Genomic DNA, 15,976 nt, shown 5'->3' on the forward strand with positions numbered 1-15,976 from the left:
CCCCAGTCGTAATACTACGAACACGTGAGTTCTTACTAGCCTGCCAAAATTTTCCGGAGAGGCGGGCGCCGTCCGTGCTCAAGCGTTCCCTAGAAGTAGTTGTTTAGTTATTTCAGCAGGCAGTTTTTCAGTAACGTTTTCATAGTATCAAGAGTTTATAATGTAGGAGAATTCGAAGATACAACTGAAGAGTCTGGTGGAGAAATATGCCAATAGACTATACCAATATAAAAGTTGTGTCTGTACAAGGTGGTCCTCCAACATACACCTTAGACTGAGCTAGATCGAGGCAGATGAAGTGTGCCTCGATCTAGCTCAGTCTAAGGTGTATGTGTATATCATGACCTCAACCCATTGTGCATGAGCCATCTTAAACTGACCTGATTAGGTATTGCCAAAGTAATGTAAGCTAGCCAAGTCTACACATGGTATACTCCATAGATGTCTAGTCCTTATAATATCCACAGCTGATCAAAAACAGGAAACTATTATAGTGATACTTAGATAACGTCAGAAATCTCTCCCCCCCCACGACATACAGAATTCAAGAGGGAAGTAGGTAAAAATCATAGGTTTTAAAAATTAATGCACAAAACTGTCTGTGGTATATCAGCTTTGCTTTACCACAAGATCAATGACTCTAAGGTGATCATTATTATTATACAGTGACCTCTGTTGTGTCATGGGGTACAACACTACATATTTATTGTCATGAAAGTAATTCACAAATTGAAAAGTGCCAACTTAAAAAATAATGATTACAAACATCACATCACATGTGATGTTATCATTGTAGCTACTACATGATATGATATGCCAGTATTGAATAATGTACAGGACTACAGGTAGCCTCTATCATGCTATAGTACAACAAGGTGATAATCCCTCTTTAGTGGACTCTATACTAGCTTCTAGATTGTACTTCCTCATTTTTTCTTTACGTTGTTCTCTGTTTTCTTGTCTTCGTCTTTGATTTCTCTCAAAAGACGCCTCCTGTAGCAGATGTAACTTATCCATCTCTCTCCTGTGTTGTTCTTCACTTTCCCTCTCAGCTCTTAACCTCTGCTCTTCTCTCTCCTTCTCTCTTTCTGTTAGCTCTCTAGTATACACACATTAATGATAAGGTCTGCACTAGCATACAACACTTACAACATGTAATCACGAAGACCATAACCTCATAATGGTTGAGTTAGCCACACATTGGTTCCAAGTACAATTATCATATTTACTTTGTTAAACACTGCAGTATTGTCTTAGTTCAAAATGTCAATACAGTGACTACTCAAAACCGACCACTATTTGACGCTCAAAAACCATGTTAAGCTAAATCGATGGTGGCACTACTAAAGAGTGGCTATATTATTGAAGGTACAGTGTTTAACTAAGGAAGTACGGTAACCCCAAATCACAATGGTTTGTTCTGCAGAGAAGCCAAGATAAGAAGCCAACCAAGCACAACAAGAAAGTAGAATGATAGACAGTAAATTTGGTGAAGACAGAAGCCTTTTAAGTACAACAAAATGATGTGATTCTGATTAGCAATGCCAGATTTGTTGACAAAGAAGAATTTTAAGTACAACTAGTGATACCATAAATAGCCAATCAGATCTAAGTATTGAAGTGGCCACAGAAAACTAGTCCAGTGTATGAAGGGCAGTCACTTTACAGCTGTATGATTAGTAGGCAATCACAAACATTTACCAGCCAAATTTCCCTTGACATTGTCTTGTACAATTTTGACTGTTACATGTACAATTATTCACTAATGGCGTCCCTAAAAGGCTCATGACATGCAGTGACTCCTAGCAGTGTGACAAATCTCGACTGAGGGCTGCACAGTATCATGTCTCCCTTAACAAAAAAGGAATAGCTTTTCTGTATGGCTAACAAAAGAGGTTTAATGGTCTTTGTCACACTATTAATGTTGAGCATGGTAGCTGTATTCATAATGCTAACACGATGAAAATATGCCACACCCCCTGGTGGGTGAAGGCAGACTCCAGACACTCTAATACAGCAGTCACCCTAATAGAACAGTCACACATGTATAGCCCTACGTTACAACAAAAACAGCCAAATAAACTAGTATATATTTTTAAATTTAAAAATGAAGTAGGGAAGAAAAACAAGAGATGAATGATGGTATTACAGCATAGCTCAGTGGGAAAATCCCTACTTTGGTATTGAACAACATCATTGTTATAACATGTCAAAGTAGGAATTTTCCCACCAAGCTATGCTGTGATACCATCATTCATCTCTTGTTTTACTAGTTTATTGCTTGGATCACTACTTCATTATTAAATTAATTTAAAATATATTAGTTATTTATAAGATAATTATAATAATGCATACAGAATTATCAAATAAAAGTTATTGTAATTTCATAATTAGTGAATCATTTGTAATTCTCTAATTACATTACTATGCACTGCAAAGAAAGCGCCATTAGACCAAACTGCTTTAAACAACATATTACAAACAGAAGTATCTTAACTGTTTCATAGTTTCACTATCATGCTTTTCCCTGTAAAGAGCCTTCTAGACAAAGCCACAAGGCTGCTCTACATTTTTGTTCACGTAAGTACAGGACATGTCCCCTTTTTAACTTGAAGGGATAGGCTATTCCTGGTAGTCTATGAGGCCTGCACCTAGTAGACTGGTGCTGCCCGCCCCTTTGTAAAAGGTAAGGGCCTGGTGAAATACTGATCTCACATAGGAATTCAATTAGATAGCATATGTAACTGCTGGTTACATCAGATGATTGCTCTCCAATTTGAAGAAAAGCATTGCCAAGGCGATTTGTGTTTAACATCATTGGCATGCATTAATTGGCTAGAGCGGAGTTTTGGTACTACAAATGATATGGCATCTGTATTTCACTTTTGCAAAGGGGTGGGTGGTGCCAGACTATACGCGTTCACCTGAGCCCCCGCCAAATATAATAATATCAAAGATTCTGACTATGAAAAATCCGCAAAATCAGGTCATTACTCTCTTGGGAAATAAAGGTATCATAGACATATGATACCCGCTAGTTTTCATGACCTTTGAACCCACAATCCAATGCTGTCGCTCTTTACAAAATATTGGCTGAATGCTTTGTGATGGAAAACAGTAATATCTGTTCTGAAGTAGGGTGGACTGGAGCCCTCCAATGTGAGGAAACTGGCATGATATCAGTGAGTTAGCAAAACTAATATGCTTATCTGTTAATCTGGAACCATTCTCTGTTGTCCTCCAAAATGAGAGAGCTCCATCAAAATCGTACCCACCGTTCTGTCGAGTTTACTATAGACTTGACTGTAGAATTGGTTTCAGAGTCACTTATAGTGATGCACTTCACAAATTTATCAGCAACATCACCTTCAGTGTGGTTTTCTGCTGGTGGTGAAGAGCAGTCAAGGAGCTTACAACAGTCAAGTTTGATACATCATCACACCTTCACGTGTTTGGCCAGAGAGCATTCACTGTTCTTAGCATCCAGAATGTGTTGGTTGAGCCTGACACAGTGGTAGGGACGGAGCTCAAACTACTTGACGTTGATGCATCATCGATCATAGGACCAGAGACAACAATAACCTCAACCCTAAATGCACTTAGAAAAATACTTCTTTACTTTCTGAAGCTCTGAAAATGGGCCCTTAAAAATCAGCTTACATGGAATTTCCATGCCTCCTTGCTCTAAGTCACTGGAATATCTACAAGTTCCTGTAACAGTACCACACCTCGCCTTAGAAACAGTGAACATAGATACAACAGTATGTAGCCAACAATTTCTTCAGATTTGGAAAATCTATGGCATATCTGTCTTCTGAATTATCAGTCTCTCTGTGGAACACCACAACTTTCCCCACAACTTTCCATGCTAGCCTTGCCATTTCTTATTCAATGTTGGACAAAATTTCTGTTGTTTTTTTTAAAACTGGGTGTGCCAGGTTTTACAAACTGATAAAACAATGCTGCAAGCAATAGTCCCGTTTCTTGTTAATAACTCTTGTTACATAGGCCAGCTACCCAAACATTTAGTAGTGCTGTGAAGCCCTTTAAACGCCAGAACTGTTAAAATCAAAAAAGCGCTTTGATACAGGCAAGAACAAGTCAGTTATGAGGCTTTAAAAATATCCCATACATTTAGTATGGGCAATTCAGGTGTGCAAACATGTTTACAACATGAAAACATGTTTATTCCAGCACAAAACCATTGGGAGTGAACACATGTTCACTCAATAATCAGAGGGCTACAGTTGTAATGAGGGAATTTCAGAAACAAAAGGGATTAAAAGACTGTGGTCTATTGCTGTGATGACCTCCTTGGCTCTTTAAGAAGATCCAAGTACTGTCAAATATGACCAGAACAAGATGAGGCAGCATCTAGTGGACTGTTCTCTAGCAAGTTCTTAACGCCTTTCCCAAAACTGTAATCAAATCCTGATGATGTAAGCATTCGTTACTGTAATTCAATTGTTTACATTAATAATAAAGTTTGCTTAAATGATCAATGAAATGTTAATGAAACATGTTGCAACTGTATACTAGTACATACACATAATAACAAGTTAATCATTTACAAAAGCAGTCCACGATACCTGCTGCTTTAAAGCCATTTCGTATGATATCAGGATGAGCAAGAAGGTGATCACACATCCTTTGGATCCACTGAGCACCTAAAGATTTCATCTGGCTCATGGGGAACTTCACAGGTCTGATTTCTGTAACAGAAGGATCATAAATTTTCAAAACTTCTGCTGCATACCACTCTTGAAGCTGAGCTTTCACCAAGTTTTTGACTGATTTGTTCACACTCAGATCCCATTGGTTGGAACTCCCCTGTACAGTTTGCTGGCACAAACACACATTGTTATCCTCTAGCAATTGCAAAATTCCATCTGTTACTGTACGTTGGACTATAAAATTGTCAAAAATACACAGTGTCCTGTGATTGACATCAAGGCATAAATTTTCCTTGTGTCTTGCACATACGGAACACATAGTGATGTATCGTTATTTCATTGCACCAATGGTTAGGGGAAAATGTTACATCCCGGGGGAAATTCACAGTTGGTAAACATGCCTTAGTCTTCCCTTGATACACAAGCTGCAATGGTAATAATTTGCCTATCATGGCTGCAGCAAGCACAATTGTAATTTGGCGCTTCTGCAATTGTAACATTTTTTATCCTCCTTTAGCCATGATCCAGTTCGGGATGGACACGTAGCTGACCAGCTGTTTGGTCCCAATTCAGATTTAAGTCCTGTGGGATTTCCTCCATTTCAACAAGACCTCAGATGTCTAGCAAAAATTCCTCGTTCAGTAAAGCTAGATTTTCAACGGTGACCTTAGCCTTGGTGGTGGCCTTTCGCATATCCCATTCTTTCCATTAAGTACTGGGCCCAGTGATTTGTTAGGACAATGTGTCCACCATTCACTGCCAGTAAATTACTGTTAGGCATCCTGCAGCTGCTGCTATGCCAATGGATGTGTTAACAATGCCTCCAGCATCAGGAAGGGTTGCCAAGTAGGCCTGTACCTGATGATCCAACTCCTGTCCTAATAGTAATGGCTGATCCTCTTCTACAGCAGGGAATTGCTTAATTTATTAATCGATAAGTCTTCTTCACCTGCTTCAACTTTGATGGCTAATTCATGCAAGTTCAACCATCTCACTGTACTGTCCTTTAGATTTGGCATACCTTTAGCGAAATGGTGTTTTGCTTTTGTTGTGCCATTCTCGGTGGCATACTTTCCATCTTTGGCCTAGCGTGCTATCATATATGCACCACGACATTTCTCATTGACTAACAGCGTGTCTACTGTTTAGTGACTGGATCAAAATGAAATCAAGCAATCAAGGACTGCTCACAAGAGGTGATCACACACACACGCACGCACACACACACTCTCCACACACAGAAAAGTACATTGTAAGCAAAGAAAAGATCTACAAGACCTCATTTCTATCAATCTAGTGGTTAAAATAAGCTGCTGTAACAGTGCCTTGTGCATCTCGTATCATAGATGAAGCAATAGATCCTCCTAAGGGAGTCCTGTTCCTAAGATACCAATGGAATTGTAGGCGTGTAATTTAAATTAGGCAAGCGAAACCATCGACAACATGTTTTGACTAGACAAGACATCAATGGAGATACCTAGCAACAACATTTGTATGGTGGGCATACACTACTGAAATGGAAAATGGATTACAGTAACCAAGAAACAAACGACAATAACTATCAGATTGTAACACATCTTTATAGATAGATAGAGTTAATAATTATCCCATTGACAGCCAAATTCTCAGGGACCACTGCCTGAATTGCTGAATGGGCCTTATCCAAAACTACGCAAAACCTTACAAGTGCCATATACTATCCGTTTTATGAATGCTATACTTTCGCTACATTTCCGCATTTCGTCCGTGATATTTTAACTGGGGGTGTAGTTTGTACAGGAGCCTATGGGAGAATGGTGAGTTAAGTGTATAAGAGTACGTAACTCTAGCTTTATCAGACACAAGTATGTTGTTTTGTCATTAAAAAGAAGACGTTCTATAATAAGATAGCAAAACGTTTAGAAGTAGGCTTTTTGATAATGTAAATTAATTAGAGTCGGAACAAAGAAGATGTTATCACATTAATCTAGCAGTCATCATTGTTTCAATTAGCCTACAGCAGTCATCATTGTTTCAATTAGCCTACAGCAGTCATCATTGTTTCAATTAGCCTACATGGTTTTTACATGCAAACATAGTGCAGTTACAGTTCATTAAACGAATCTATAGAAGTTTCTAATTAGTGCATGCAGCGAAATAAACTGCTCTGAGGCATCATTCCTGGGTTTCGCCATCTTAGAGCGCTGTATTTTAAACCACGAAACAACATACTTGTGTCTGATAAAGCTAGAGCTACTCTTATACACTTAACTCACCATTCTCCCATAGGCTCCTATACAAACTACACCCCCAGTTAAAATATCACGGACGTGATGCGGAAATGTAGTAAAAGTATGGTGGATAGTATACGTCACTTGTAAGGTTTCGCGTAGTTTTGGACAAGGCGCACAGAACTAATTAGTAACCATATAATACTTGCTATAAACTAAGGAGGTTGACTATGTTGTTTTTGTTTACATTTGATTTCCCCCCTTTTTGCTGTTGCACATGTGTATGTGCACTCGTACCACCACACCACGTCTGGGATAAACTAGCTGACTGTTGACTTTACCTATCTCCATCAATGCACTTTTATAATACACAATTTAACCAATCGTGAAAGGCTACACTTTGCATTATTATGTACAAATGCATACTAGTCCAGGAAGGATCCGGTTATCCCAAAAACGGGACCACTAAGGGCATGTCCACTTCAGTACTAGCACATCTTGCTTTATGAAACACATCTTACAAGTTATAGCGAGGCTAAAGTTTATTCTATGAGCGAGTTATTATTCCATGCCAGAAGTGGCTGTTAATGGGTCAAGGGAAGGAATCTACTATAAGCAATTTATAGTACCCTTCAATACTTGTCTCTACTACCCTACTACTGCAGCAAGGATGGGGAAATGATATTCAACTTTGTCTGCCACAGTTACCAAGACAATTACCTTGAAGCTTGAGATTTCACATTCCTCAATATCTACAGAAGGTTTACGAATCCCTTACTTATAGGCAGTATTAAATGGGAAGGTACAAACACTGGATTGGACTACTGGACTGGTGTTTTTGATTGCATTTTTACATTCCAGGGTACAGGGTTGTGTTTGTTGTCTTTCCCTCAGGTAACGCCAACTTGGTACATTCTCCACCAAAGCACCATACTTTCTATAGCATGCCTAGTTTCAAAACTGAATGTGTATGTTGATAGCAAATGTTTTAATTCCTATGTTTGATCCCCAAATGTGAGCATTATATTGAAGAGAGGTACAGTCTGGATCAACTGCTAGATTTGCACAAAGACAGTGTAAAAATTTCAGGGAACTATATGTTGAAATGAAATATATCAAATACTGTAATTACACCTGTACAAGTGGCTGCTACATTGTTATAATCATATCAAGTAGTGAGTTGTAATACTACGTATGTGTGCCGTACCACTAACCTGTTTATATACACATTGGCTTAGTATCATTATACATGTGCATAATTCTTATCTGCAAATTAAATAGAATGATTTGGTAGAGAAGGCATCAAGGAGGTGTTTCCAAAAATAACATGAAATAGGGAAACTAATATGTCGAGAATGATGACTGACTTACTCTATTCATAGCTAAACTTTATGTTCATGTATTAGGTTAGGATTACTATAGTTATTCAGTATTGTGGTTGTACATGTGATCCTTTGTGTGTGCGTTAGTTAGAAGACTCTCTCCAGCCTCGTGTGTGCTACGTGACAAGAGTAAAGGGGCTTTCTTCGAATGTTCCGCCTAGTAGAACCTGATAACTGTGACGACCGGTATTGGAACTATTCGCACATCCGCCACATTGGTGCTGTGACTAGTTGGGATCGCTGGCCTTACTCTCTATTGTAACCCGCCATTGAAAAGTCTGGTACTGTGGCAAAAGGATAACAGTACCCAGTAAGGCAAGCAACTCTCCCTCTCGATATTGTTGTTCTTGTTTGTTTGTTACAGTTGGCGACCTTCAATGGAAGTTTCACACCTATGAGCGTCGAGAAGGGCTCACCGTGCTCACCTCACACGAGTGTTAGGAAAGATCGTAATGAGAGAGACACGGCCACCCTCCAAACGTCGTTGGAGCAGATTGAGGCTAAGAGAACTACCTTGGCGGACATGGACACTAAGGTCCAAGCAACAATAGAGGATGCTGATGCATTGGAAACGGAGATACTAGATACAGAGGAAATATGTACAATGTCGCAGAGAAGATTGCACTATCAAAGCAGTGTTGGTGAGACCTAAGCCACTTAATGTCCAGGCTCCACCTTTCCAACCACATGTACAGACCTTCAGCATCAGTGATCCAACCTACAATCAGTGAACAAGTCCAACCATCTGGTGAAGATGCTACCGTGAGCAGTGCTCCACAAGATCAGTCACTGCGTAGTGATAACACTGAACAGCCCACAGAAACTCATGCTCAGGGGTATGTTGATACATTTGTTGGTGCCTCCCAGAATGTCAGCCACCTTCCCAAGCCGACACTACCTATTTTTGGAGGTGACATTTTGGGACTCCTTTGACTCTGCTGTACATTCAAACAATGTGTTAACGAATGTTCAGAAACTAAATTATTTGAGGGCACACCTTGAAGGTGAAGCTGCAAGAGCTATTGCTGGGTTTCCTTTAACCAGTGTTAACTACCATCAGTCTATAGATGTCTTGAGAGAGAGATTTGGTGAACAGCACAGAATAATCAATGCCCATATGCATGCACTTATGAACTTGCCACATACTAACAACACTATAACAAGTTTAAGAACATCTTATGATTCCATTAAGAATCATGTGCGTGGACTGACTGCTTTGGGGCAATCATCTGAGTCTTATGGGGCCCTACTGGTTCCTATGGTACTAGGGAAACTTCCAACTGATGTGAGGAAAAATTTGGCCAGGGAACACAGCCATCTAGAGTGGACACTTGACCAGCTAAGACAGAGTATTGCAAAGGAGATCAGAGTCCTCGAAGCTGGTGCCTTTCTTCCACCGCCCCAATCTGAAGATCATCACCGCTCCACCGCATCTTTTCTCACAGGAGCCACAAGCAGACCCGAAACAAGGAAACCACTGAGTTGTGTATTTTGTAAGGGTTCACATCCAGCTTCCCAGTGTGATGCCATCCCAGATCCATCTAGACGTATGGACATTGTCAAACGAGAGAAGTTGTGCTTTAATTGTCTCGGTCACCACAGAGTAAGTCAATGTCAGTCAAAGGGCCGCTGCAAATGTTGCAAGGAGCGACACCATACTAGTTTGTATTGAGGAACACACAACCCACAGATTTCAACCACTGATAGTAGCTCTAAGAAATCATCTTCAACCAGTCAAGAACAGCCACCAACTCCTCCCACTCAAACTGCACAGAATCTAATTAACACTACTTTGTCACACACTCAACCAGCTAAGGTATGCTATCTGAGACAGCTGTTGCCACAGTGACAGTGAACAACCACCATTCTACACCAGTGAATATTTAGTTAGACAAGCACAACACTCATTCATTACACAAAGTCTAGCTGATTGTTTATACCTTAACTCCAAGAGAAAAGAATGTGTTGCCATTGCCGCATTTGGAGCATCAGAGGCCTCCAATCAGACTCTTCCAGTTGCTACAGTCCACTTAGAGACTACTGAGGGCACTGAGATACCAATATCCGTCCTCATCACTCAGAGAATTGCTCAGCCACTCCGTAATCTTCCTTTCGCTTATGTGAAGCAGCTGCCGTACCTCCGTCTGAACCATGCAATGTCAGACAATGATAACATCAACATTTCCATGCTCATTGGAGCTGACACCTATTGGTCCATTGTACAAGAAACTGTGATTCGAGGACCAGGTCCCACTGCTGTTGAATCCAAACTCGGATATTTACTTTCAGGACCACTGTATAATCATACCATCTCTATGACATCTAGTGTATTTCACTTTAGTTCTGTATCACTGTACGATTCACCAAATGTCATGTCTAGTGGAGATGTGTGGGAAACTGACCTTGTGCAAAACAAACAATCATCTACCTTTCTGCAGGAGTATCTGCGTGACTCAGTAACACATCAGAGTGATGGTGCCTACCTAGTGAAGTTTCCGTGGAAACCCAATCACCCTGTGCTACCTACCAACAAGGTCACCTGTGAACGACGAGTACAGTCACTGACTCGTAAACTCAACAGTACACCTGATATGCTTAAGGTATACAATGGGATAATGGAGGAACAGCTCAGACGTGGTTTCATTGAGAAGGTACCTGACTCAGAATTGAACAAGCCATGCCACTACATACCACACCATGGGGTACACAAGGATTCAGCGACAACTCCTCTCAGGATAGTATATGACTGCAGCAGCCGTGAAGCCAAACACTTGGCCAGTTTGAATGATTGTTTGGAAACAGGACCTCTGTTTCTCCAACAACTCCCTACTATCCTTATCCGTTTCTGTGGTCACAAGTTTGGTATGAGTGCTGATATTGAAAAGGCGTTTCTACACGTCCAGTTACATCACAAAGATCGTGATTTTACCCATTTCCTCTGGCCATGCTGTCCTGGTGAACCCGAGAGTCCACTTCAAACCTATCGCCTTAAGAGTTGTCTTGTTTGGATCAGCCAGCTCTCCATTTATGTTGCATGCTGCCCTCCACTGTCATTTAACACAGTGTAGTTCCACCGTATACAAGGATCTTCTCCAGAATCTGTATGTAGACAACATTCTATCAGGGTGTCCCAATGAAGAGGAGAGTGTAGCGTACTACACTGAAGCTAGAACAGCACTATCTGAGGCTAACTTCAACCTACGGAGCTGGGCATCTAACAGTAAACAATTATGTAACATGGCAGAGAAGGATTAAGTTGTGGATAGTTGTGAACAGATCAACACTCTTGGACTAGTGTGGAACACTACCAATGATAATTTGGCACTTGCTCAGATTTTCTTCTTCTCTTGATCAGTCTTCGGCCACAAAACGTGAAGTGTTGCAGCAGTCCTCCAGAATTTTTGATCCACTGGGTTTCACAGCCCCAGTTACAATTAGTGCTAAGCTACTGCTACAACGGCTATGGCAGAAGAAGTTACCATGGGATGTTCCACTTCCATCAGAGTATCAACAGCAATGGCAGACCCTCCTTCATGATCTTCAACATCTACACACTGTTTCAATACCTAGATGTTACTGGAAGAATGGAATGAGTACAGATGCTCCAGTTGAGCTCCACATATTTTGTGACGCTAGTACCACAAGGCCTACAGTACAGTGTCATACTTCCGTCAAGGGAATACAACAGCCTTTGTGATCGCCAGGAACAGAGTAGCTCCACTGAAGCAGCTAACTTTACCCAGACTCGAGCTAATGGGTGCCACTATTGTGGCACAGATGTTTACCATGATCACCTCCTCAATTCAATGCCAGATTGATTTGGCCCACATGTGGTGTGACAGCCAAATTGTGCTCCATTGGCTTAATAGTGATAAGAAACTACAACAGTTTGTTTCGAATCGTGTGTCAACAATCACCAAAATCTGTCCTGTTCAGTGGTGGGGTTACTGTCCTGTTCAGTGGTGGGGTCACTGCCCCATCTGGTTATATCAGACAATGCGTCAACGTACACATCAGCAGCCAAGGAGCTGAATGAACTGTTCCAGTCACCTACACTGAAGTCTAGACCGATAAGGCCTGTTGTTACAACACTTTCAATCACGCTGGAGGAAGGAGTATTTGACGTCACTGCGAGAAGTACACTGCACGACAGGCACTACAGAGCAGGCCGTCAAGATAGTTGATGTGGTTCAAATACATGATGACATACCCAGGACCCAGTGGAAACTTGGAGTGATTGAAGAACTTATGAAAGGAAATGATGAATTTGTTAGATCAGTTACTGTACGTACAGCAAGTGGGCGTGCCAATCGTCCAATTGCACGTCTCTACCCCATAGAAGTGGAACATTCTTCAAGTGTGGAGTCTCCCCAACAGGAACCTGAGTCAACAGCACAGCCAAGTGATAGTAGGACCTCACACAGACATCCCAGGAGAGCTGCAGTGAGAGCTGAAAGAATCGACTGATATACTTCATTGCCCTCCGGAGGATGTCGAGAATGATGACTGACTTACTCTATTCATAGCTAAACTTTATGTTCATGTATTAGGTTAGGATTACTATAGTTATTCAGTATTGTGGTTGTACATGTGATCCTTTGTGTGTGCGTTAGTTAGAAGACTCTCTCCAGCCTCGTGTGTGCAACGTGACAAGAGTAAAGTGGCTTTCTTTGGACGTTCTGCCTATAAGAACCTGGTAACCGTGACGACCGATATTGGAACTATTCGCACATCCGTCACAACCATAACTAATGAAATAATCTTGGGACGTGTCACACTCACATTCAAGCAGTTATGACTAAACAAGTGTATGGAAGAAAGTGTAACAGTCAATGTGACCAAATATCGTACTTTGCATGGGAGGATCAAAGCGATGCCGCGTATCGTATTCTCCACACAGTACTAATCAACTGCAAAAACTGTACTGTATGAGTCATACAGTACAGTCATACAGTACAGTTATGCAGCTAATTGGGCAAATACAGTACATTTATTTAAGGAATGTTACGTAAACAACACACTGCAAATCGCTAAGACCAGCCAAAATAATCCTACGAGTTTGTTCTACGGCTAGAAATAGATTGTATAAACACTTACTGATCGTCTGATCACGAAGCTTTTAAATACGACTCCACTAAGACAGCACGATTGATCACGTGCGTGACATTGTAAATCACTAAAACTAGCCAAACTAATCCTATTAGTTCATTCTACAACTAGAAATAGATAATATGAACACTTACTGATATTCTTATCACCGAAAATCGCAGCGGTTTGAGTACTAGAGAAACTCGCTCCGAGCCAGACAACCAGGAAGTACAATATAACACTTAAAGCACCGCCTTGCTTGTGTGTACAAAAAATACAGTACCCGGGGGTGTCTCAAGGCAAATACAGCATTTGGCTTCGCCTCGTGTTGTATTAGCCTCTCAACACACACTCTCGTACTGATTTTCCGTACACACGCGCAGCGGTGCTTTAACTCTAACTTAAGTGGTGAAAAATGCAGTAAAAACACCAGTCCAGTGGTCCAGTCAACTGTTTGTACATTCCCATATTAAATAACTTGTATTTGAAACACAAACATCACAGTGTGTGTTGTGTAGTGTAGTGTGTGTGCGTTGTGTAGTGTAGTGTGTGTGTGTGCGTTATATTTAACTAGCCACTTGACCATCAAAACTTTAAATACATTCAAAATCATGACCAGTGTGATTAATCCCTACAGGTAACCGGAAGAGCACCTGCACCTCTGTAAAATTTACTTGTGTGAGCAATAAACTAACACAATGGCTGCAGAATGTTATTCTCACAAGGTGTGCACATAAATCAACAGATACGCACACTACACAAACCATCTAGTAAACCCGTGGGCATGTGAGGCTACTTCTGAATTCTAATAAGCAACCACTACAACTGACAGGTAGACAGTGACATATGTGATTTTAGTATCATCTTAGCAGTAGTCAACAATGATATGTTTTACATCAATACTGCTTAAAAACAATTAAGTTAAGGTCTGTATATAACATTATTGTGGGTTAAGGATAGGGCCTCAACTATATATGTACCATCAAGAAGTGTATTGATCGTAAAGGTTTCACGTGTGTGATTACCCCGACCCACAAATAAAGGGATCGATGGTTCGCTTACTTCAATTCTTCGTGTACTTCTTGTAGCTGAAATTCTAGTTTCCTCTTCTTCGCATTTAATTTGTCTTCCTCCCTCGGTGGTACACTAACATGGTACAACGTTACACTCGCTGGATTTATAACACACGTGAGTGGGGACTTACCGTTTCTGCAGTTGGATTTTGACCTCTTGCAAATCATACTCTAACTGGCGCCTCTGACGATCCAGATCTTGTCTCGTTTTCTCTCCTCTAAAATAGTGACCAATTGCCATCGCCATTACAACAAACACTCTTATTATCTTTAAACTGAATTTTGAAAGCCACGTGTTCCCGCACACGTAAATATATTCTTATATAGCGGGAAACGAGTGTACGTTGTAACGGCAGTGTAACGGCATGAAAGCTACTCAGGATACTAACTAACTAACTAACACTACAGGCAGTGATACAATGGAACCCCATCAATTGACAACACTGCATGAGGAGGGTAGACGTATGTTTGCTCAGGCTTGAATTGTTCCAATTCTCATATTTTTATTATGAAGTAGTTGGTCCTTGTCATTTGACTAAATTGGTCTCATCTTCAGCTGCTCATACGCTCAATCACCAGCCACCTTTGTATGATAGACCCACAGTGCTGAGTACTCTGGTGTTTCATATGGCCCCAACATAGATGATATACCCTGATAAACAATGGAATTAATTGAATGAATTTGATTGGATAATCTGAGTTCCATGGTTCAGATGATACTGTGGAAGGGAGGGGTGCCCCTTACACTTTTGTAATTATTAACTAGTTGTATGCTTCCATACCTTATCAATCATCTGCACATTACTTTTAAGAATTCTATAACGGACTTTAAAAGCCATTAAATTTCAGAGTAAATCTACTGCAAAACACGAGGTGTAATATGAATGACTGATCATAAGTAGTTGTAAATGTCAAGAGTGTGTAGTTGTGTTTGATATAGTATCCAATTTTACCAGATAATATCAACACAATACAAGTAGTCCCATGGGTATAGTTCTGATGATTGCATTGGTCTAGACCTTTTGTGATACCAGGCCAGGGTCAACTAATAATTAGGACACACACTAACATTCCAATCTATTCTGGGGAGATCTCCACCCATGAAAAATTTGAAAGGTAGACCCTCCATAAGCAAATGGTGTCATACTATTGCATTATAGTGACTACTGTATTAGAGCATCTTACCAGTTTCTGAAAACCTCGGAAACAGGATCCATCCTCCTCTTCTTATCAACATGTATAGTTGGGACAAGCATTAGCTATATTTTCTAGATTCTAAGCCACAACTTGAAGCACTAAAAATTAATGCATCAAAAATTCTATATTGATTAATGTACTTTTAAGTCCCTCACATCATTGTTGTAATCCAACCGAAACCTTGGCCACTACATTACCATCAGTAGTACAGTCAGTTAGCACTAAATTGATGTAAATCCATATTTTTGTAAAGTTGCTCAAAATAGTGGATTATCCGATTCCATTTGACTTATTGGTATCATCAGACTTAGATGCACTGTATTGCATAAGAGCAGTGAACGGTCTAAGAACAG

The 15,976-nt window shown here is 40.4% G+C and overlaps 1 protein-coding gene across 1 annotated transcript; it reads right to left on the reverse strand.

The window, feature by feature from the left end:
* Positions 1 to 712: 712 nt before the first annotated feature.
* Positions 713 to 14,770, reverse strand: LOC136256588 (troponin T, cardiac muscle-like). The gene is made up of 3 exons (XM_066049564.1): positions 14,558 to 14,770; positions 14,416 to 14,499; positions 713 to 1,099 (listed from the first exon to the last, which is right to left on the reverse strand). Exons 1-3 carry the CDS (start codon positions 14,671 to 14,673, stop codon positions 856 to 858), a joined length of 444 nt encoding a protein of 147 aa, XP_065905636.1. The 5' UTR covers positions 14,674 to 14,770; the 3' UTR covers positions 713 to 855.
* Positions 14,771 to 15,976: the final 1,206 nt, after the last annotated feature.

The sequence above is a fragment of the Dysidea avara genome, chromosome 5 (genome assembly GCF_963678975.1).
Source record: "Dysidea avara chromosome 5, odDysAvar1.4, whole genome shotgun sequence".
Classification (NCBI taxonomy): Eukaryota; Metazoa; Porifera; class Demospongiae; order Dictyoceratida; family Dysideidae; genus Dysidea; species Dysidea avara.